The 22,483-nt window shown below is 54.6% G+C and overlaps 1 protein-coding gene across 1 annotated transcript; it reads left to right on the forward strand.

The window, feature by feature from the left end:
- The first annotated feature begins 12,073 nt into the window (after positions 1-12,073).
- On the forward strand, positions 12,074-15,918 carry NKX3-2 (NK3 homeobox 2). Its single transcript, XM_070411160.1, has 2 exons — positions 12,074-12,720; positions 14,207-15,918. The coding sequence occupies exons 1-2, from the start codon at positions 12,255-12,257 to the stop codon at positions 14,743-14,745; spliced, it is 1,005 nt and encodes a 334-aa protein (XP_070267261.1). The 5' UTR covers positions 12,074-12,254; the 3' UTR covers positions 14,746-15,918.
- The last annotated feature ends 6,565 nt before the right edge of the window (positions 15,919-22,483 follow it).

Below are 22,483 nucleotides of genomic sequence, written 5' to 3' on the forward strand. Positions count from 1 at the left end.
TAGCTGTGTACCTGAGGGCGATGGGGAGCCAGCCCGGCCTACAGAACAGGCTGTTAGACAGGCGTCCTGATTCAATGGCCGTGTTCACCGTGACCTTGAATAATTCCCTTGGCCTCTCTATGCCTCAGGTTCCTCATCTGCCAATAGAAATTCCTGTACCTGTCCCACTGGTCTCAGAGGGTTAAAATGAGACCATCCATTCAGTAAATATTTGCTAAGAGCATCCCAAGTGCCAGGCTCATTCTAGGCACCTGGGACACATGGTGAGTCACAGGAAGCATCATTTATGAGATTGGTCCATATGGCTGCATGTAGCTGTAGCTTGTTCATTCTCATTGCTGTGTAACATCTTATGCTGTGAACAGATCACACCTGACTTATCCATTCTACTTTTAATGAGCCTTGGAAAAGGTTCCAGGTTTTGGGGAACTAGAAGGTAAGGCCATGAACATCCTGGCATGTGTCTTTTGGTGAACTTACACACACATTTCTGTTGGGTCCATTCCTTTCTTGTCTTTCTGGGAACATCAAAAAGCCTCAGGTGGATGCTAGAGTGCGATAATATCTCTCTAGTCCTTGTCCATCTGTCCTTATAACAGAGAGCGCTTCAGGCCCATGCTTCAGCATCCTGCTATATCTCGTTAGCTTACAAACACTGTTTTATCAGCATACTATATAATAAAAGGCTAATATGAAAATCAACCGAACGGCAGAACAACCAGTCACTATGATGCACACTGACCACCGGGGGCAGACGCTCAACGCAGGAGCAGCCTTTTGGCCTTATGGTCAGTGCACTCCCACAGGGGGAGCACTGCTCAGCCAGAAGCCAGGCTCATGGCTGGTGAGCACAGCGGCCGTGGCAGGAGCCTCTCCTGCCTCCATGGCAGCGCTAAGGATGTCTGACTGACGGCTTAGGCCCATTCCCCATGGGTAGCAAGCCTAAGCCATCAGTCAGACATCCCCTGAGGGTTCCCGAACGGCAAGAGGGTGTAGGCCAAGCTGAGGGAACCCGAACAAGAGCATGAATTTCACGCACCAGGCCTCTAGTTATATATATACTAGAGGCCCGGTGCACAAAAATTTGTGCACTCGGAGGGGGGGGAGGGGGGCCCCCCAGCCCGGCCTGTGCCCTCTCGCAGTCTGGGACCCCTTGGGAGATAACAACCTGCTGGCTTAGGCCTGCTCCTGGGTGGCAGAGGGCAGGCCCAATCCCTAAGTGAAGCCCCTGGTCAGTCTCAGAGCAAGGCCGATTGGGGAGTTGGGGCGCTGCCCTGTCATGCACAGAGTAGGGCGGATCGGGAGATTGCGATGTCACCCTCAGTCACGTTCAGCGTAGGGCCGATTGGGGGGTTGGGGCACCGCCCCCTGTCACACTCAAGGCAGGGTCGATGGGGAGGTTGCGGCGCCACCCCCTGTCACGCACAGAGCAGGGCCAATCAGGGGATTGGGGCACTGCCCCCTGTCACTCACAGAGCAGGGCCAATCAGGGGGTTGGGGCGCTGCCCCCTGTCACTCACAGAGCAGGGCCAATCAGGGGGTTGAGGAGCTCCCCGCTGTCACTCACAGAGCAGGGCCAATAGGGGAGTTGGGGCACTGCCCCCTGTCACACTCGGGGCAGGGCGGATCAGGGGGTTGGGGCGCTGCACCCTGTCACACTCAGGGTAGGGCCAATGGGGAGGTTATGGCTCTACCCTGTCACACACAGAGCAAGGCCCGTGGAGGGGGGTTGGGGCGCCACCCTCTATCACCTACAGAGCAGGGCCGATCAGGGGGTTGGGGCGCCGCCACTGTCACACTCGGGGCAGGGCCTATGGAGAGGTTATGGCTCTACCCTGTCACACACAGAGCAGGGCCCGTGGTGGGGTGGGGTTGGGGCGCCGCACCCTGTCAAACACAGAGCCGCAGGGCAATCAGGGGATTGGGGAGCTCCCCCCTATCAGGCACAGAGCAAGGCTGATCAGGGGGTTGGGGCGCCTTCCCCTGTCATGAACAGAGCAGGGCAGATAGGGAGGTTGTGGCCCCGCCCCCTGTCACACACAGAGCCCAGGGAGATCAGGGGGTTGGGGAGCTCCCCCCTGTCAAACACAGAGCCGCAGGGCGATCATGGGATTGGGGAGCTCCCCCCTATCAGGCACAGAGCAGGGCTGATCAGGGGGTTGGGGCACCTTCCCCTGTCACGAACAGAGCAGGGCAAATAGGGAGGTTGTGGCCCCGCCCCCTGTCACACACAGAGCCGCAGGGCGATCAAGGGGTTTGGGCGCTGCCCCCTGTCACGCTGATCCTGGTGCCGGGAGCCTCGCTGCTCCGCTGATCCCGGTGCCGGGAGGCATATTACCCTTTTACTATATAGAAGAGAGGCCTGGTGCACGGATGGGGGCTGGCTGGTTTGCCCTGAAGGGTGTCCTGGATCAGGGTGGGGGTCCACACTGGGGTGCCTGGCCAGTCTGGGTGAGGGGCTGAGGGCTGTTTTCCGGCTGGCGAGTGACTGAAGCTTCCAACCGCTCCTTGTTTTCTTTTTTTTTTTTTTTATTCTGGGCCAGCTTTAGCTCTGAGGCCTCGCTGCTGAAAACATCGATACAATGTTGCGGTCTGGCTGGCTTTCAGTCCGGCTGGTTTCTGGGGTTTTGTTTAGCTTCTTATTTGCAACATAGTACATAGTTGCTTAGAGTTGCAGCTGAGAGGCCGGCAAGTTAGGCAAGGAACGTTGGAGTCCGCAGTCACTGGAGCAAGCAAGCCTCCCTGCTCGCTTCAGTGCATGGCTGACGGCCGCCATCTTGGCTAACAGTTAATTTGCATAAGGATATGCTGATTAGCCAATGGGAAGGGTAGCAGTCGTACGCTAATTACCATGTTTCTCTTTTATTAGTGTAGATATATATATATATATATAGAGAGAGAGAGAGAGAGAGAGAGAATATGACTTGGCTGGGTGGCTCAGTGGTTGAGCATTGACCTATGAACCAGGAGGTCACAGTTTGATTCCCACTAAGGGCACATGCCTGGGTTGCAGGCTCAGTCCCCAGTAGGGGCCATGCTAATCAATGATTCTCTCTCAGCATTGATGTTTCTATCTCTCCCTCTCTGAAATTAATTTTTAAAAATCTAAATTTTAAAAAAATATATGGGTAAGATTATATGTGGTGAGAGGTGCTCCATTTGTTTATATATTTACATACAAATATATTATTTGTATGTATTTATACAAAGATTCTTTTGAAATTATGGTGTTTCAAGCTCACCAACAATCATTTCTTTTGAGTTTTTTTTATTATCTATTGATTAAGGTATTACATATGTGTCCTTATCCCCCCATTGTCCCCCACCCCCCTGCTCATGCCCTCACCCTCCTAGTGTCTGTGTCCATTGGTTATGCTTATATGCCTGCATACAAGTCCTTTGGTTGATCTCTCACCCCCCCCCCACCCCCCTGCTCATGCCCTCACCCCCCTAGTGTCTGTGTCCATTGGTTATGCTTATACGCATGCATACAAGTCCTTTGGTTGATCTCTCCCTCTTCCCCCCACCCTCCCCTGCCTTCCCTCTGAGGTTTGATGATCTGATCGATGCTTCTCTATCTCTGGATCTGTTTTTGCTCATCAGTTTATGAGTGCGATCATGTGATATTTATCTTTCTCTGACTGACTTATTTTGCTTAGCATAATGCTCTCCAGGTCCATCCATGCTGTTGCAAATGGTAAGAGTGCCTTCTTTTTCACAGCAGCATAGTATTCCATTGTGTAGGTGTACCACAGTTTTCTAATCTACTCATCTGCTGATGGGCATTTAAGCTGTTTCCAAATCTTAGCTATTGAAAGTTGTGCTGCTATGAACATAGGGATGCATATATCCTTTCTGATTGGTAATTCTGTTTTCTTGGGATATTTCTTGGGATCACTGGGTCAAATGGGAGTTCCATTTTTAGTTTTTTGAGGAAATTCCATACTGTTTTCCACAGTGGCTGCACCAGTCTGCATTCCCACCAGCAATGCATGAGGGTTCCTTTTTCTCCACATCCTCACAAGCACTTGTCATTTGTTGATTTGTTGATGATAGCCATTCTGACAGGTGTGAGATGGTACCTCATTGCTGTTTTGATTTGCATCTCTCGGATGATTAGTGACTTTGAGCATGTTTTCATATGTCTCTTGGTGTTCTGCATGTCCTCTTTAGAAAAGTATCTATTTAGGTCCATTGCCCATTTTTTTATTGGGTTGTTTACCTTCCTTTTGTTAAGTTGTATGAGTTCCCTGTAAATGTTGGAGATTAAACACTTATTGGAGATAACATTGGCAAATATGTTCTCCCATGCAGTGGGCTTTCTTGTTGTTTTGTTGATGGTTTCTTTTGCTGTGCAAAAGCTTTTTATTTTGATGTAGTCCCATTTGTTTATTTTCTCTTTAGTTTCCATTGCCCTAGGAGCTGTATCGATGAAGATAATGCTTTGGCATATGTCTGAGATTTTGTTGCCTGTGGATTCCTCTAAGATTTTTATGGTTTCCTGTCTTCCTTTATCCGTTTTGAGTTTATTTTTGTGTATGGTGTAAATTGGTGGTTTAGATTACAAGCATTTACATAAAGATATTAAGTAAAGAGTGATCTAGGAGGATATGCAAAGATGGCAAGCTGTGTGAAGAGGTCTGCAAATGGCTGTAGTGTATGAAGTGCTACGCTAAGACTTTCCAAGGATGTGTCTTTATCTATCATCATCAGCTGGCAACTTGCCCCATGAATTGATTTAGTTAAAGACAAAGAGGGCTAGCTGGGCTTCCCAGATTCCAGGGGGGAAAGGTCGCAGCAGGTGGGGTGAGAGAGTCTCAGAAGGACGCAGAACTAAAGGAATGCATGAGCTGAGCCTGGCTGTGAAGAACAGTATCTTTTAAAAATAGCATATTTTCTTATTTTCGTGTCCTTTTCCAGACCTGTGGGTCGGTAGGATCTCCACAGCGAGGAACAGCACAGATGGCACGTAGGTAGGAGAAACAGGAGCCAAGGGTGTGGGGGGAGGTGTTCACAGGAATATCATAGGTTCTCTGGGCTGTTTGAGGAATTGGGAGAATAAGGCAGAAGGGCACCTCCAGTACTCAAGGCCTCCACCCACGGCCATCACCCTGCACCTGGGTGTCACGGATAACCTGAGCATCTCTGAAGTCTTTTTTTTTTTAAGGCAGTGTGTATATGTATGTATGTATGTATTTATATTCTTATTGATTTTAGAGAGGAAGGGAGAGGGGTAGAGAGAGAGAAACATCAATGATGAGAGAGAATCATTGATTGGCTGACTCCTGCACGCCCCCTACTGGGGATCAAGCCCGCAACTGGGGCATGTGCCCTTGACCAGAATCCAACCTGGGACCCTTCAGTCTACAGGCTGACACTCTATCCACTGAGCCAAACTGGCTAGGGCAGCACTTCTGAAATCTTCACTAAGTTCCCAAATCTATGGCCAACTAACATCCAACTAACATCCCTGATACTCAGGCTCCCACTCCAGCCAGCACTGTCATCTTTTCATGGGTGCAGTTTAATGCGTTTTGCTCTCGCGAGAAAAGTTCTGGAGTGGGATGGTGGTGATGGTTGCACAACAGAGTGAATGTACTTCCCGACACTGAACAGCATATTCAAAAGATTTCAAAGAGGGTAAAATTTATGTTATGTATATTTCACCACAATTTTAAAAAAATAATAAATGCCACCCAAATCCATGCCACGCCCGGCCCTTCCCTCCATCTTCAGCACCACCTAATAGAAGCCACCATCATCTCTGGCTTGGACTCAGTAACTGCTAACAGATTTCCACGGTTCTCCTTTTGCAACCCCCACAGCCTTTCTGCACCTCAGCCAGAGCGATGATCTTTTTCAGGTGCAGATCATATTCAGTTAACTCTTTGCTTCGAATCTTCCCGTGGCTTCTCCTTTCTGTGGCTTATGAAGGATGCACAGTCTGGCCTCCGGTTGCCTCTGAGACCCCAACTCTTGCCACTCTGCCCATTCTAGGCCCAGGAGCATCCCCTTGGGTCCTTGAGCATACTCTAATGGTTCCCACTACGTGTCCTTTGTTCTAGTTCTTCTCTATGTCTAAAAATCTTGTCCACTATATTCCTCTGCTTCCCATCTCACTCCATCAAAAGTATCCCCAAATCACCTCTCCCAACTACTGTGCTTTAATTTTTTATAGCACTTACGTTGTCTGATGTTTTGTCCATTGTGGTACTTAAGCATTTATTTCTTCTTTTTTTAAGAGAAAAATTTTTAAATATATTTTTATTGATTTCAGAGAGGAAGGGAGAGGGGACTAGAGAGACAGAAACATCAATGATGAGAGAGAATCATCCATCAGCTGCCTCCTGCACGTCCCCCACTGGGGACCGAACCTGCAACCTAAGCATGTGCCCTGACTGAGAATTGAATCATGACCTCCTGGTTCGTAGGTCGATGCTCAACCAGTTGGGCAAGCATTTATTTCTTGATGGTATTCCACCACTGAAATGTTAGCCTATGGAGAGTAGTGTCTAAAGGGACCTTGAACCCCAAAGCCTAGAATAGCATCTGAGACATAGTAGGCATCAGGGAAAATCTGTTGAATATTAAATGAGTGAAAGGGAGAGAATAGAGAAAGGGAAATGAGTTGGGAAATGTTGCAAGGAGAACCTGGCATATCACCTTGAGAGTCCCCCATATAGTTACTTAGACTCAGAAAGGTAATAGAATCAGAAGACTTTTAAAAAATCGTATAAGCATCTCAACACAAACAATCAGACATATCATCTTCCTGTTTATCCACTGAAACCTTCTCCTAACCTCGTCCCACAAAAGCAAAAAAATGAAATAGCACCATCTACAACCCGAATGAGAAAATAAAACCTGAGGGACAAGATGGGCTTATTTGTAATGCCTGAAATTTCTGATGTTTAGGGTGAAATACCCCCATTAGTCTCATGAAGAAATTAGTTTCTGAAGAACTGAAAAACCGTCCTATGACTCCAATTAAGCATACAGACTACATGTGCCCTAAATCAGCATCCCGTCAGAGCCTGGGTCGAGCACTCACAGAGGCAGCCCGGGGAGCCAGCACAGAGGAGTCAAGGATGATGTGTTAGGTCAGGTCAGGTCCTGGGCCACTGCAACTACAGCTGATCCCCTACCTATCCCTGCCCTGGAGTGAAGTGATTTTTCAGTGGGGATCGGGCTGTGTCTGCATGAGTCTTTTGAAAGGAACGTCTCCGTTATTAGGTTGCTCATAACGTGAGACTGTGGAGACATTTAACAGCAAAAACATTCCGTTTTGTGAAACCAACTTTTTCTTTTCGGTGTTTCAGTAGATCCGTACGCCACGCATTCCGCAAGAGTCCCCGCTAGGTGGCGCTCGTCCTCCACTGTACCCAGGCGGGTTCGCGAGACCGTACTTCACGTTCTAAACGTGAGAAGTCATCTCCCTCCAACAGGGGCTTTTTACCAGTAAGAAAACCAAAGCTCCAAAGAGGAAACGTCTTCCGTGAGGTCTTTATCACTGCACCCTCGAGCAAGGCCCAGGTCCCCATATTTCTGAACGCAACCAACTGTTTCCCTTTACACATGGTTCATCTTATTGATTATAATAATAATGGTGTTTCTTTCTTTCCATATTCCAAGCTTTATGTCCAGATCCATGGGCCTTTGACGTCTTTTATTTTCAAAGGCACGAAACAGAAAAATCATTAGATTTGCCTGCCTGAATTCTTCCTTTGATTTCCTTAAGTTCCAGGCTCTTTTTCTGATGAACGAGTCCATTGAAATGGGTCAGGAAAACAATAAGAAACATTTAATGAGAATAAACCTGAAGCTTCATAGAAAAACTGGTTAGAAAACAGGATTGACATTAGACAGTTTTGAATCCTGATTTAGCCGTGTACGGTGGTCAAGTCATTTAAACTATGTGACTCTCGGTTTCCTCATCTGTAAAGTGGGGATAATAATGTTTTCTACTCACCACACCCTGAAGGTTGTGTAGATTAAATAAAACAATAGGCCTGGCCGTGGTGGCTCAGTAGTTGAGTGTCAACCTGTGAACCAGGAGATCATAGTTCGATTCCTGGTCAGGGCATATGCCCTGGTTACAGGCTCCATCCCCAGTGTGGGGTGTCCAGGAGGGAGCCGGTCAATGATTCTCTCTCATCGTTGATGTTTCTTTCTCTCTCTCCCTCTCCCCTCCTCTCTGAAATCAATAAAAATACATTTAAAAAATAATAAATAAATAAATAAATAAAACAATAGGCTTTGGCTCCTGGAACATTGCTGGTGCACAGCATTTGTTTAAAATATAAAACTACCCTGACCCATAGCAATGCTTCCCTGTGAAGTCAGATATACCTGGACCACGTGTGTGAAAAAACCCTGGTGTCTGAAAGCAGACGACTGAGGAACTCGGGAGTTGGTTGGTGTTTGCTGGCGGGAAGATGGCCAGTTGCTTGGCGCTTGGGATGCTTGGAGCACCCTCGGGAGCCTGCTGGTAGGGACCACGGTGATTCCCCGTGCAGCCTCTGCCTGGACCTGGCCCGAGAGTTTGCACCTGAGCCTCCTACACACACACACACACACACACACACACACACACACCCCAGCTCGAGCAGTTCAACGGCGGCCTCGGCCTCGGAGGGCACCAGGTCCAAGCCCTCGGTTTCAAAGACTAGAAACTGCGGCCCAGAAAAGGCCAGTGTCTTCAGGCAAAGTCATCAGCGTCACAGAGGAGTCCGGCGTGGTCTCCCATTGCAGCACAGCCCCTGGCGCGTGCCCTCGGACCAACCCGGGCACGGAAGGCAACTCCTCCCCGGAAGACGAAGGATGGCTGAGGGCTGGGGTGATGGGCGCCAGGGCCACGGCGCGCGGTGGCCCCTGGTGGGCCGCGCCCGAGAGCCGGCGTTTCCCCATCTCCGTCCCCTCGGCTCTCACACCCGCATCCCCTACTCCGCACGCGGCCCGGGGAAACCTCACTGCCAAGCAGCGCCTGGGACCTGGGCTGTTCTGGGGCAAGTAGGGGGCGCGCAGGAACCAAGCTGCGGGAGTCAGAATAGGGGAGTTGGAGAAGATAAGGGAAGAGCCGGGCGGAGGAAGGCACCGCGCGGGGCGAGCCGGTCGCCTCCTGAAGACCGGTGGGTCACTCGGGGTCCCCATCTCCGGTTCCGCGGATTCCCGGGCCCGAGCGCGGCGCCGACCGCCCTCCAGGCGCCGTCCCGCCGCCGTGGCCACGCCGAGCAGATCGCCCTCGGTGAGCTGCAAGCCGGGTCCCCGCCCGCCGGCGCGGACGCTTCCCTGTCCCGGTGGATCTCCGGACCTGCGTGCGTTCAGCGCTGACCTGCGGAGACTCCCCACGCACACCTCCCCACCCACTCGCCGGCCTTTACTCTGCGCGTCCCCGGGGAAATAATCTCTGTGCATCCGACCACCTTCGCTCGCCGTCCCCCAGAGCCTTTGCATTCCCCACCGGCAGCTTCCAGACCCTGGTGTTTACACTCGGCCAACACCCACCTCCCGGCCTGCCCGCAGCCAAGCACCAGACCTAACGATCCACTGACCGCGCCCGCGAGGACCGAGGACCGAGCGCCCGGGCTGCGCGCCTCCTGGAGACTCGGAAGGCCGCCACTCTCACACTCCGAGCCCACAAAATCACCGAACCACAGCTTTCCGCGCTTTGAACGCCTCTCCCGAGCCTGTGTCAAGGGGTATATCCTACTTGGATTTGGTGGTGGTGGTGGTGGGGGGGGCGGGGGATAAGGTGGATGGGTCTTTAAAAAATAAAGGGCAGCTAAGTAAGTCTTTGGAGAGCCCCCACACTTACTCTCAGGCTCAGTTATTCAAACCCGAAACTTCTCTGCCTGTCAGTGTCCGTATTATGTGTCCACACCAAGTCCTAACCCCACAAAAGAATAGCTGTTCTCGACACCCAGTTCACACCTGCCATCTCTCACCTCTGGGCAACCCGGGTCCTCCTCCTCCTCCTCCTCCTCCTCCTCCTCCTCCTCCTCTTCGACTGGACCCCAGAGACTAACTACCCATTGCTTAGGGAGGTGGGGGGGGGGGGGATTTAGAGAATAAATCAAGGTCGCGGGAGGAAGGCAAGGACACGCTTTCTTTGGAAGCCCAGGCTCTGTTCCCCTCGGGGCCTGGAGAGCCTCGGGTTCCTCACACTAGCGGGATACTGACACCACATTCAAACTACCTTTCTCTCCAAACCTGATGTCATCGGGAAGATCTACAAAAGGCAATGACCTCTGCGAGCGTGAGGTTTTTCCCCACCGAATACACGACTGCACTGTAGTGTATGTGGGATGCAGAAGGCATCCTGTGGCTGACGGGCTGGGAAGCAGAGATGCTGCAAAGCCCCCACTGAGCCTGAAAACTGTGAACAGTGGGTGTGTTCCATCCTGCGGTGCCCGCTGAAAGCCGCCAAAAAAGAAAGCAACAAGGGCGATGTTATTTATGTTAGTGACACCAAAAACACCAGTCCCCACACTTGACTAAATTAAAATCACAGTTCCTTAAACGTATTTAATGGTTCCAGTTGTGTATTTGGTGTTAAGTTGAACCTCTGGCAAAATTTATGGAAGACAGTAAAGCATTTTACTGGTGCAAATTTTTTTTTATTTAAAAATAAACAACAAAAATTAGTAACAAATGTTTTGATATACCCACAATATTTGTGTTTTTTTAACTCGGCTCCTTCTTGTACAGAAAACAATGTGTTACTTATTTTTTTTTTTAAAAAAAAGAGCATTTAATGCCAGTTCAGGATCATTACTATGGTAATTCCTAGAAATTCTTTTAAACAAATACATATCTTATAATCTTATTCAACTCACAAGTACAGAATATTTAAAGAACAAATTGAAAGGGGTCCTCTTCTTCTTCTTCTTCTTCTTCTTCTTCTTCTTCTTCTTCATCATCATCATCTTTCTTCTTCCTGGTGCAAAATTTAACTCCAATTAAATTCAGCATTGACAGTGCATAATCACGCAATTTCCAGAAACTCTCCTAAACATGCCTTCCAATTTCTCGCCTGATTTTAGTTCTAACTGTACCAATTTTTTTTCCTTTTCAATTCCTGTACAGAAAGCGAATCAAATAAAATACGGTCTGGAAAGAAAAATAATAGAGTGGTTTTCATGAACTGATTATTTTAGCGTAAAGAATTAGCAGTGAAGAGCCGCGAAAGTGTAAGGGGGCAAGTGTGAAAGTGCAAGAAGCAATTTGTTCTTCATCTCTGTGCACCTTCCTAGAGAACAGAAACTATGCGCGCGATGTATGGAACTGCGTGATCTTGGATTTCCGCCTAGACTTTGACTCAACTAAGCACGGTGTTGCGTAAAAGCGCGGGAATAGGTGGGCACATCCACAAAGGTAAGACCCGCGGTTTCTCGAGCAGCGGGTCTGCGGCCTCCTAGCTGCTGGAAGATGCTTCGCGAACCAGACTTGGGAGGAAAGGGGTTAAGTCAGACCCCGACTTTCTACGCTCAACGCGCCCAGTTTTGTCTGTTTCAGTGAACGTCTCCCAGCCGGAGCCAGCCAATGTGCGGCCGGGAGCGCCCAGGACCGCCCAGTGCAGGGGCGTGGCCTGCGGCTGTCACTCAGCGGTGAGGAATGACACCCGAGCGGGAGGGGGGTCCGAAGGAACGCAGGGGAAGGAAAGAGAGAAGAAACAGATAAAACCCAGGCAGGGGGTAAAAAGGTGCCCCGCGCCTCTCGGAATCCCGCGGCCGCCGCGACCGCTGCCGCCGGGGGTGGGCTCCGGAAGCGCGGGCCCAGCGGGGAAGGTAGAGGACAAGCCAGGAGCGAAATCCTGCAGGCGGGGAAGAGACGGAGGCGCAAAGAAAAAGTGACTCTGGGTCGTGCGCTCCGGAGGCGCTTAGGAGGGGACTGCAGCCGCCGAGGGGCCCCCGCGGATCCTCCCCCCAATGCCCTCCGAGGGGCCGACCCCGGCCCGCCCCTCGGAGCGCTAGGCGATGAGATAATTCAGCTGAGCTGCGAAAGAAGGGCGTCTGACTCTGGATTGGGAGGGAGGGGGTCTCCGGGCGGGGTGAAACTCGGAAGTAGGGGTGAGGGTCGGCGCTGATCCCGGGCCAGAGCAAGGCGCGGGCTACTGGACCGCGCAAGAGTGGGCTGCAGGGGCCTCGCGAGCGCCGGGCTCACTCGCGCCGCGGCGCCCCGCGCGTTCCGTCCAGCTCGGAGCTGCCGGGCTTCCCAGCCGCCCGGCCGGCCGGCCGCTCCGGCCCGAGGCGCAGATGGCTGTGCGCGGCGCCAACACCTTGACGCCCTTCTCCATCCAGGCGATCCTCAACAAGAAAGAGGAGCGCGGCGGACAACCCGCGCCGGAGGGGCGCCGGGTACCCGGGGGCACACCGGTAGCAGTGGCTGGGGCGCCCGCTGTCTGCTGCTGGCGGCTCTTTGGGGAGAACGACGCGGGCGCGCTGGGGGGCGCCGAGGACTCTCTGCTGGCGTCGCCTGCCGGGACCAGAATGGCTGCGGGGCGGACCGCGGAGAGCCCGGGTGGCTGGGACTCGGACTCGGCGCTGAGCGAGGACAACGAGGGCGGGCGGCGCTGCGCGGACGCGCCTAGGGCCAGTCGGGCCGGCCGTGCGGGAGGGACCCTGGGCCTCATCCAGCCGGTCTGCGAGCTGCCCGCCGCCAAGGACCTGGAGGAGGAAGCCGTGGGCCGGAGCGACAGCGAGATGTCCGCCAGCGTCTCAGGTTCGCTGAGGCTTCCCGGGGAAGGGGGCCGGGCTGAGGGGCTGGGCAAGGAGGTCAACCTCGCTGAGTGGGGTGGGCCTGCCGCGAGCACCCTGCCCTGGGGCCGAGGGGCTGATCCGGACCCCAAGCTCTGCGCTCTGGCGCGGGCTGCTCTAACCCTCCGGTAAATAAGCCTGAGAGAAAACTGAGAGCGTCCTGAGAGCCCTGCGTCCTGGGGCGAGGCCTGAGATGTACTCCGGACAGGGCTGGGAGGGAACCACTGCAGCCTGGATTCATCTCTAGTGCCTTTGGCAGGCCGTGTCTGTCTCCAAATCTCCAAATCAGTTGGAAGGGGGAAGAGCGAGAGGCCCAGAGATCTAGGATAGCCGGTGCCCTGGCCTTCACCCAGAGAGCAGAGACACTCCGTGCTGGAGGTCCCAGGGCCAGGCCCTGCAGCTCAAGGACAGGTAGCGAGGGACACCTCCTAGCGGGCCAGGGGACAGGATCTGCGGAGCCCAGGCTTGGAAAGGAGGGTTTGTTTAGCTTCCCAGACCCCAGGGCCTGGGTAGCTGTTCTGGGCTGAGGACCCAAGAGCTGGAGGCAAACCCAGCAGCCAGCTGGAGGCAGAGGGGCTGATGTGGGTCATCCCAGACGCAGCAGGGAGAGGGGCCTCCTCAGCTCCTGGCAACTCATTGGGTCAGAAAGACCCCTACGCCTGCCCCGCGGTCTGGTAGACGCTGCTGTAGGCCTCGTTAGGGCCCCAGGCAAATCCTGTCCTGTCCGCCAGAGGCTAGAGCACCGGAACTCTCTGCTGGGTGCTATGGCCTGAGCGCGGGAAAGGCCGGGGAACTGGAGTCAGATGTGAATCCAAGGACTGGAGGCAGGGACACCCTGCTCTTGTCACCCCCAATCGCCAGCCTCTGTCTAATTTCCTTGCAAAGGGAGAGGGAGAAGTCCGCCCAAGGCCTGGGGGCAGCCCATTGCCACACCTCTCGCAACAATTCTGGTGGTGGGAGGCGGAAGACTCTGAATACCTCTGTCCCCAGAATCTGTCCCCACACCTTCCCTTGACGCGCAGTCAACGCATGTGTATGTGTGAGCATGAATGTAGGGAGGCGGGTCAATCCAAACAGGGAAACGTAATCTAGAACCCCAGGGCTCGGCTCTGAGAGCCGACAAGGCTTTGGAGGGTAAACAGACTCAGTGCCCCGCGTTACCGAGCGGAGCCTGGGGCCCAGACAGGGCCGAGAGCTGGATCTGGGCCGCCCGCACAGCGTTGATACAGCGGCGGAGTCCCTTGGCCGCACCCGACAGGCCTAGATGCGGGAAGTGAGTGGAACGTGGTGCTGAGACTGTCTCCAAAAACCCAGGCTTGGAGGCCCTCCCCACCGCCCTGGTGGGATCGCAGGACATTTCCGTTCCCCACCCCCACCCCGCAGTTGAGGCCCAACCTCACTCCTCGGCTTCGCTGACGGTCTCTTGTTTCTGTTTCCTCTGGGGTCCGAAGGCGACCGCAGCCCGAGGGCGGAGGACGACGGTGTTGGCCCGGAAGGCGCCCGCGTGCCCGCGCTGTGCAGCGGGGCGGGAGGCGGCAGCGGCGGCGGAGGGCCGGCGGGCGGCGCGGAGGAGGAGGAGGAGCCGGTGGCGCCGAAGCCGCGCAAGAAGCGCTCGCGGGCCGCCTTCTCCCACGCGCAGGTCTTCGAGCTGGAGCGCCGCTTCAACCACCAGCGCTACCTGTCCGGGCCCGAGCGCGCCGACCTGGCCGCGTCGCTGAAGCTCACTGAGACGCAGGTGAAGATCTGGTTCCAGAACCGTCGCTACAAGACCAAGCGCCGGCAGATGGCTGCCGACCTGCTGGCCTCCGCGCCCGCAGCCAAGAAGGTGGCGGTGAAGGTGCTGGTGCGCGACGACCAGAGACAGTACCTGCCCGGCGAGGTGCTGCGGCCGCCCTCGCTGCTGCCGCTGCAGCCCTCCTACTACTACCCTTACTATTGCCTCCCCGGCTGGGCGCTTTCTACGTGCGCAGCCGCCGCGGGCACCCAGTGAGCCGGCCTGGGGCGAGGCAGCGAGTGATCCCGGCTCCCCGGCTCCAGGCGGCCGGCAGCTGACGGGTGTGCAGGTCGTGCTTTGTACAGGGGCGCCCACCCGAGGGGGCAAGTGGAGGATCAAATCCAGCCCTGGCTCTGCTATCCAGGACGTGCGCCCTGGCGATGGGACTGAGTCTGCCCGGAGGGGGCGCCTTTTTCCAATTTGAACAGAGGCACCCAGTGGCCTAGGGGCTCTGCCCCGCCCCCCCCCCCCCCCACCTGCCTGGAAGCCCTTAGACATTATTTATTATCGCGACAGCGTTGGATTTGGATTGTATCTGCCTGGGGATGGCGTTTCCTCGGAGTGGAGAGAACTCCTGGAGACCACATAGCCTGAATCCCCTGAAGTTCAGGCCTGCCGGGAGCTTCGTGCGCTAGGCCACACTAGTTCATGGTATCCATGCTACCAATCTATGTGTATCTACATATCTATTCTTTTTGGAAATTGCATTTGTAATAAAGGGGGTGCGAAACCCAGGCAGCCCCTAGAAACCCCAGGCCAGGGGTTGGTTTGAACAGTGAAGGGTTTGGTTTTCTGGCCCCTCCCTCCCTGGCGTCAGACCTTGGGTGAGGGCGCCCTATTGAGTGCTGAATGTAAGGAAGGAAGCCTCTGAGCACAGGGCACCCTCTCCCCCCTCCGCCTCCCCCTCATCTTTCCTCTTGGAGGCCAGGGCCGCAAGACACTGGGAAGCTCCTGGGAGTCCCAGAACAAGGAGAGAACGAGCCTGGCAGCCCTTCGCAGACATGTTTCTTTTATTTCTTTTTATTTGTTTTAAATGGGGGGTTCAAACTTGTAGCACTTTTCAGTTGTTTGTATTCAAATGACGGTTATTTTTGTATTCAATGTGAATATCCCTGACCAGCCTTTCTATGGCGTCCTCCGCAGTTTGCCAGCCGCTGGGCCCTTTGTCTCTTCTGTCCACTCTCCGCCACCGCTGTGTCCCGACCCAGGATTCCCCCGCCCTTGTCCCTGCCCCTGCCCTGCCCCTAAGACAGGTGATCCTGTCAACCTCGCCGCTTTTCGCCTCCCTAAGGGCACTGTGCACTCAACTAGACGATTAACTTTTAAAAGATTTGTGAAGTTGGGAAGCTCTATTCGCTGTATTTTTCCCTTTAATTTATAAACTTTCAGTTTAACATGCCCTCCTGGACGCCTTGTTTTCTCTGAGCCTCTCTCCGCCCGGCTTTGGGGGAAGCCAGTACCATGGAAATATCTGGGGTCCCATTTCCCAACCTCTTTTCAGTCCTGGACCCAGGTTGCCTGCCCCTCCTGGGAACACCCTAGCTGGCCACCCTTCACCCCCTCCCCAGCAGGGGTGTAAACCCTCGCAGCTCAGGGAATCTCGGCTTCCGGGACTTTGCAAGAGCCCAAGATGAATCCCACTAATCAGGAGCGGATCCCTAGGATTCCCTTTTTCCTCGTGGGCGTTGGTTTCAGAGTCCAGGAAGAGTCCATAGCTGAACCTGCGCCAATTTCCATCCCTCGTCCTAACTTGCTGACCCCATCCACCTGCCTACATCTTTGGGCTTCCCATCTTTCCGCGTGTTTTTCTAAGTGATTCTGGTTTTATTTTGTTTGGAGAATAGGCCAGCAAAAACCCTCGCTGAGATTCCGAAACGTTGAGGGGAGAACGAGGCTGTAATAAGGTGTCTCCCTGGAGGGTCACTTGCGCTCTGGCCTCAGCGGGGTGCAAAAGGCGCTTCCACTCCCCCGGGCCCTGCGTCATTTGATCTGCACCGAAACCTAAGAGGGGAGCAGAGGAAGGGCTGGGCGAGGGTTCGTTGTTACCTGATTCTATAGAGGAATGAGCGCCAGGATGCCACGGATCCACCCCAGCAAAATGCGCACCGCTCCCCTCGCTCACGCCGGCCGGGCGAGCAAGGAAGGGTTAACGCGCAGTGCAGGCGCGAGGCCCCGAGCTGGGAAACGCCGAAACAAGGCTCCGGCTACTTTCAATTTCACCTGGAGCGGACGGGCCGGCCGCCCTCCTCCTGTGGCCGCGACCTCACCCCGCCACGCGACCACCGGGCCTTGACACCCTGAAGGCGCAGGCCTGGCGTCTGCAGCCCCAGGGACCGGGCGGAGCAGAGAGTGTCCACGAGCCTTTAAGAAACGGTTCCCGCTTCAGGAAACTGAGAAAGGCGAAGGGAAAGGCAAAGGCCCTCGGGAAGTGCACACCGTCGTCCCCAAGCCCAGCTACCTTCCAAACGGCTCCCGCAGTCATTTTGTTTCTTGTTGACACGTTTAGGAGTGAAATTTTAGTTTCCTATTCGCGCATACAATTTTTTTTTTTTGGTAGAAAGAACATTTCCGATAATGTTAGAATCTCCTCCCTTCCTCTCTCCAGAGGTCGCCACTACTGATTTGAGGGGAGGGAGGTGATTTTTTCCTCTTCTGAAACCGGCAGTTGGTTGTAGCTGCGTCCTAAGAGGGTGGTTTGTGCTCCATCCTTGCGGATTTGGAGTCGTGAGAACTGTGGAGGCCAGGCAGCGCCCCTACCCCTCTCGCCCTCTCTCGGGCTCCCTGCCAGGGCCAATTCTTCTGGGCTGGCTAGAGACTTCCGGGGAAAATGACTCAAACGGATCCCATCTGACCCGGATTGTTGCATTTTCTCTCTGAACCGCCCCGTGGCCAGCGTTGGCGGGAGCGCCCTGAGATCCGGCAGCCCGAGGCAGCCCCTGGGTCCAGCCTGGCCTCTGAGGATTTCCCGCTGCTCTGCGACCCAAGACGGGCGCCTTTACTGGGCCCTGCGCCGCAGATGCGGCTCCTGTTGGAAATGTGTAGTGTAACTATTTTCATTTCCTTTTCCTTCTGCACTCACGCCTGGACCCTTTTTTTAGAGGATGAGGAAAAATTGGTCCTGCTCCCTGCCTGCCCTGCGGGGGGGGGGGGGGGGGGCGATTCATGCACCCCAGCTGCAGAGCTGGGCACTGGTCTTGGGTCTGCTCTGGGCCTGGGGGAGCAGAGCGTTGTCACCGGAGCCCTGGGGGCTTCTGAACGCTTCATCTTTCTCAGTCCCCTTCAGCCCTTCCTGAATCTCAGAGCTGGCCTTGGGGGCCCACTGGGGACCCACACACTGAGGAGGGTAAACTAAGGCAGAAGGAATGGCTGGGAAAGGGGGGCAGAAAGGCTGTGACTCGCCCTGAAGTCCCAAAGCTCCAGGCCCAGCCTATGAATCTCATTCTGGACTGCCAATGTCCCTGGTGTGTGTGTGTGTGTGTGTGTGTGTGTGTGTGTGTGTAACTCAAGCTTCCTTCCAGCCCCAAAGCCTGTGGGTCTTGGCCTGAGCCATCCCAAGTTGATTCCCACTCCAGCAAGTCCCACTCTCAGACCCCCAAGAGTATCCACCAAGCAGGGGGTGTATAGGGGTGCCATCCATTCTGAAAGTAAATGTCTTACAGGCCACTCTAGCAAAGGGGGAGAGGTGACCGCGAATCTGTTCATTGGAGAAGATCCGAGGGAGGACTTGAATGTGCCTTCCCACACCTCTGACAGGTGGGATTGCGGGAGTTGCATCCCCAACTCAGAGAGGCTGGGGGAGGTGGCATCTGGGGGAGCGGGAACTGGCAATGATGATAGCCACAGTCAGCCTTTCAACCAGCTAGGATCTCATCCAAGGCTTGCAGACTCCCCGAGGTGCGGGGGTGCAGTGACTGGGACTCCCCAACCAGCCCCTGGAGCTCAGTCCCAGGCAGGCCCACATTTCACCCATGTTACCTCCCATCAGGGTTTGCCAGGAAAAGGCAGAACACAGCCTCCCACAAGTCCACAGAGTTCACCTCGCTGTGACAGAGCCTGAGCAGCAAGGAAATTAGGTATTTCCCCAAAGCCCCAAAAGCTGGTGGAGGAGCTCCTGGGCAGAAGGGAGAGTTGGGGAGCAGGCCGACCAGTGCTGGGGCCTAGGCCATGGCCTAGGTGCCACAGGGCTTCAATCTTGCCGGTCACCAACCTCCCTCAGCTAACTAACAATCATAGCTGGGAAGCAGACAGAGCTGCGTGGGGACTGCGGGGCCCAGCAAATGCTTGACAGCACTTTGTCGGTTGGAGAGCGCTGAGGGACGTAGGGGCAAGTTGTTGCACTGGCTGGTGGCTTATGGCTACTGCAGAGGCCACAGCCACCATGCCCTGAGAAGGAAGGAAGCAGGCAAAGAGGCTCCTAATCTGAGGGAGGCCCGAAGGAGCAGCCAAAGAATACAGAACGACAGCGACAGCGGTAACAACAGTGATAACTCCATTCGTTTGGGGCATTGCATTTCCTGCGTCTGCCCCGCACCAAGTCACAGGCCACTCAGAGGCTGAGTCAGGGTCCTTCAAAGCTCAGAAGCCTAGGAGCTGAGGTGATTGGGTGGGTGGACTGTGAGAGCGTGCCTCTCCCAGGCTTGGCTCTGGGGTGGTGGGATCACAAAGTGTGGGTGTGCTTTGAAAACCCTTTGGCACTGCACAACCTGTACGGACTTACTATTATTCTTGCCATTATTATTGTTGTTGTTATTATGAACTTCTGGGCAGTGCTGATTTGGCTGATGTGTAATGATCTTCCTTGAACTACCGCCTCTGACAGGTTCCCAGGTGTCCTGCTGTGTGCTCACTGCAGGGTCCTCAGGTGTAGAGACGCTGGGCCTCGGCCAGGTTTCCATTCTCCGGATAAATATGCTTCAACGATGAAGAAATAACAAAGCAGGGTTGCAAAAAAAAAAAAATGTGCTATATTGTAAATGGCTACATCATGTAATAAATTAAGGGTGTTTTTTTTTCTGTAGTTGCACATAGAAGTTATTCAACAGAAATTGGGTTGTTCAAACCATTAAAGCATTCATAAAAGAAGATTGATTCCCAGGGCCCTGCAAGCAGGGGTAGTCCGTGGGGTTCCAGGCTATGTGGAACCGTGAACTTCATTCATACCTGTAGGGTGTGTATATGAGGCCATGCCTTCTGTGAAGGAAACGACAAAGGTCCATTCTGGGGGCAATTCACACATGTGAGAACTGGGCAAAGGGCCTGCAGCCCTGCAACCCCACCCGGGGCGCTATGACTATTGCAGCTTTTTTCTCTGAGCTGGCTTCTGTCAGACCCAGAGCTGAACCAGAATCCCACAAGCCCCGGAATAGCGAGCAAGGAAGGGTTAACGCGCTCTGCTCCTGTTGGGACGTCTTGTTCAAAGGGGATACTCAATAGCTGCGGAAGCCGGAAGCCGGAAGCCGGGGCATCACCATCCCTGGAACCTCCCAGGAGGTAAGCTGGCTTCGGGGCTCTAAAGTTTCTTCCACGCTTTCGTGAGTGTTCGGGGAGTCATACGCCGACCCGGCCTAAAGCCCACGCTCCCATCCACTCTCGCTCCCTCCCACATGCAGCCTGGTTTCCTCCCTCGGTGCCCCCCGCACACAGTGCCTGTTGGGGTGCTGGAACCTTGCGGAGTCAGGGTCGCTTGATCCCAGCACAGTCTGCACGCTCCCCAGCGAGCGCCCGCGTCATCCCAGCGTTTCTGCAATCGCCAGTTTAGCTTCTGGCCTGAGGATCCCGCGCAGGGGCTGTGCAGGCCCGGGAGCTTCTTGGAAAGTCCTTTCTGACCCGGCCCAGGCTCCTTACCCCCCGGCGCCACACTCAGGCCTCCGGGCTGAGCGGCGTTCCTGTCGATGTGGTCCTGCGTCCCAGGGCTCACCTGGGTGGGGAGTGGTCACATCGTGTTCACCGGCCTGACAGATCCAGGGAGCGATTCTGTCTCGGGCCTGGAGCCCACAGCCCCAGGGGGCAGCTCTGTCACTGACTTGATGAATCTTGGGCAATTAACTTCTCTTCTCTGTATCCCTATTTAAAACAATCAAAGAAAAACGTGGTGAGGCAGCTTTGAAGGCTCCTGGGTGATGGTTGGAGTCCATACCACCTCTGGCGTGGAGTGGAGATAACGGACAAAACCTTTTCCTGCTTTAAATAATGAGCCAAGCCCTTCGTGAGCAGGGTTTTTTGGGCGGAAGGGGGTGTATTTTATCTATTTTTTTGTTGTTGTTAATCCTCACCCGGAGGATATTTTTTTCGTTGATTGTTAGGGAGAGTGGAAGAGCGAAGGAAAGTCAGAGAGAAACATGGATGTGAAAGGAACACATCCATTGGTTGTCTCGTGCATGGCCAAGGCCGGGGCTGGAGAGGAGCCTACAACCAAGGAACGTGCCCTTAACCGGAATGGAACCTGGGACTCTGGTGTGCCCTCTGATGCTCCATCCTCTGAGCCAAACCGCCGGCGGAGCGGGTATTTTTAAAAAGGATTTGGGTCTCTCAAGTGGCCGCCCCAGGCCTCCCCAAGGTCTGTCTCTGGGCTCTCATCTGTCTCCTCTGGGTGGCCAGCTGTTTTTGGAAAATCCAGTTTTCCCCTCCTCGACGACTTCTTCCACCCACCGCCCTTGGGAGGGAGGAGACTTGAAGCCAATCCGCCTCTGTGGCCGCGCTGAGCTCCCGACAGGCCCTTGTCCTGGGATGAAAACGTGTTAAGAAGAAGAAATAAAAACACACCGAATGCTCCGGTGCTTTCTCTCCCGGGGTACACCAGAAAGCAAGGGTGGGCAGCGCGCCGTAAAACAAGAGCCAGTAAAGCGGCTTATTTTAATAAGCTTATTAACATTTTTGAATGGCTCCCCTTGTGCGCGCCAAGGCCTCCCTCGGTGCACTGCCCCGCGAGCTGTGCGGGCGGGGATTTTTACGCACCTACAAGCACACACGTGCGCGGGTGCCGCCGCCGCCTTCCTGCCTGGGGGGCGGGGCGGGGGGTTGGAGAGCGGGCAGGGGTGAAGGAGCAGCGCCCACGGTGCCAAAGCAGGACCACCGCGTTTCCCCGGTCCACACCTAGCTGCGCGCGGGCCTCGGGATTGCAGCCAGCCACGGAGGATACAGGGCTGTGGGGTCAGAGGTCTCCAAGGAGCTCCAGTGACCTTGGATATGGCCCCCCGAGTTGCCCCCACAGCGTCAAAGGACTCGCAGGTCTGAGGGTTAGTCCTGCTGCACCACCCGTTTGCTGTTGTTTTTGCAACGGGCAATGGGATTGGCGTTACTCCCTGCGCAGGTATAACACGGTTCCTCTGGCGTTGGCCGGGTCCCCGCTGGACCCCGGGGACCTCCGGAAACCCCTGCCTTCCCAGGCTCCCCGCTCCCCTAGGAGGCCCAGGACGCTGGCCCTCCTTCACTTTACAGGGGACCTTGGCCCCCCGGACTGTGGGAGAGTAAGCTAGAGACACACACTCTATAAAGACGAGGGGGGGGGGGGAGTGAGAGGGAAAGTGGGCTAACGGGAAGACCTCGCCTGGCTAAATCCTCAGGCTTTCTCTGAGTTGATCCTGCCACCCACTCACCCCCAACCCCCCAGTTTTGATTAAAAGTCCCACCATCCGACTTCGTGCTTTTGCGCTGGTCTGGCCTTAAGCTTAGGACCTCTGGGAAGACAGGGCCAGAGCGCTTGCCTCACAGCAGCCCCCGGGCCCAGCGAGGAGCCTGCCCATCGTTGACGTCCAATACTATTGGAAGGACTCATGGACAAGGACCAGGATCCTTTAGCTTTGTCCTTGCCTGTCCCCTCCACAGCACCCTTCTTACTGCCACGGGGCTCTGAGTTGGTCACCAAAGCGGATGGAAGCTAGTGGAGGGCAGCAGGCCAGCGGAGCTCTTCAGAACCTCCCCAGGTCTGTTTTCTGCGTGGGCACCCATCCTGGGG

This window comes from Myotis yumanensis, unplaced genomic scaffold (genome assembly GCF_028538775.1).
Source record: "Myotis yumanensis isolate MYYU_CA2020_CCGP unplaced genomic scaffold, mMyoYum1.0.hap1 SCAF_1, whole genome shotgun sequence".
Taxonomy (NCBI): Eukaryota; Metazoa; Chordata; class Mammalia; order Chiroptera; family Vespertilionidae; genus Myotis; species Myotis yumanensis.

Coding starts and splice junctions, on each gene's coding strand:
- NKX3-2 (XM_070411160.1), top strand. CDS start 12,255: ATGGCTGTGCGCGGCGCCAACACCTTGACGCCCTTCTCCATCCAGGCG. Junction 12,721..14,206: donor GATGTCCGCCAGCGTCTCAG/GTTCGCTGAGGC, acceptor TGGGGTCCGAAG/GCGACCGCAGCCCGAGGGCG.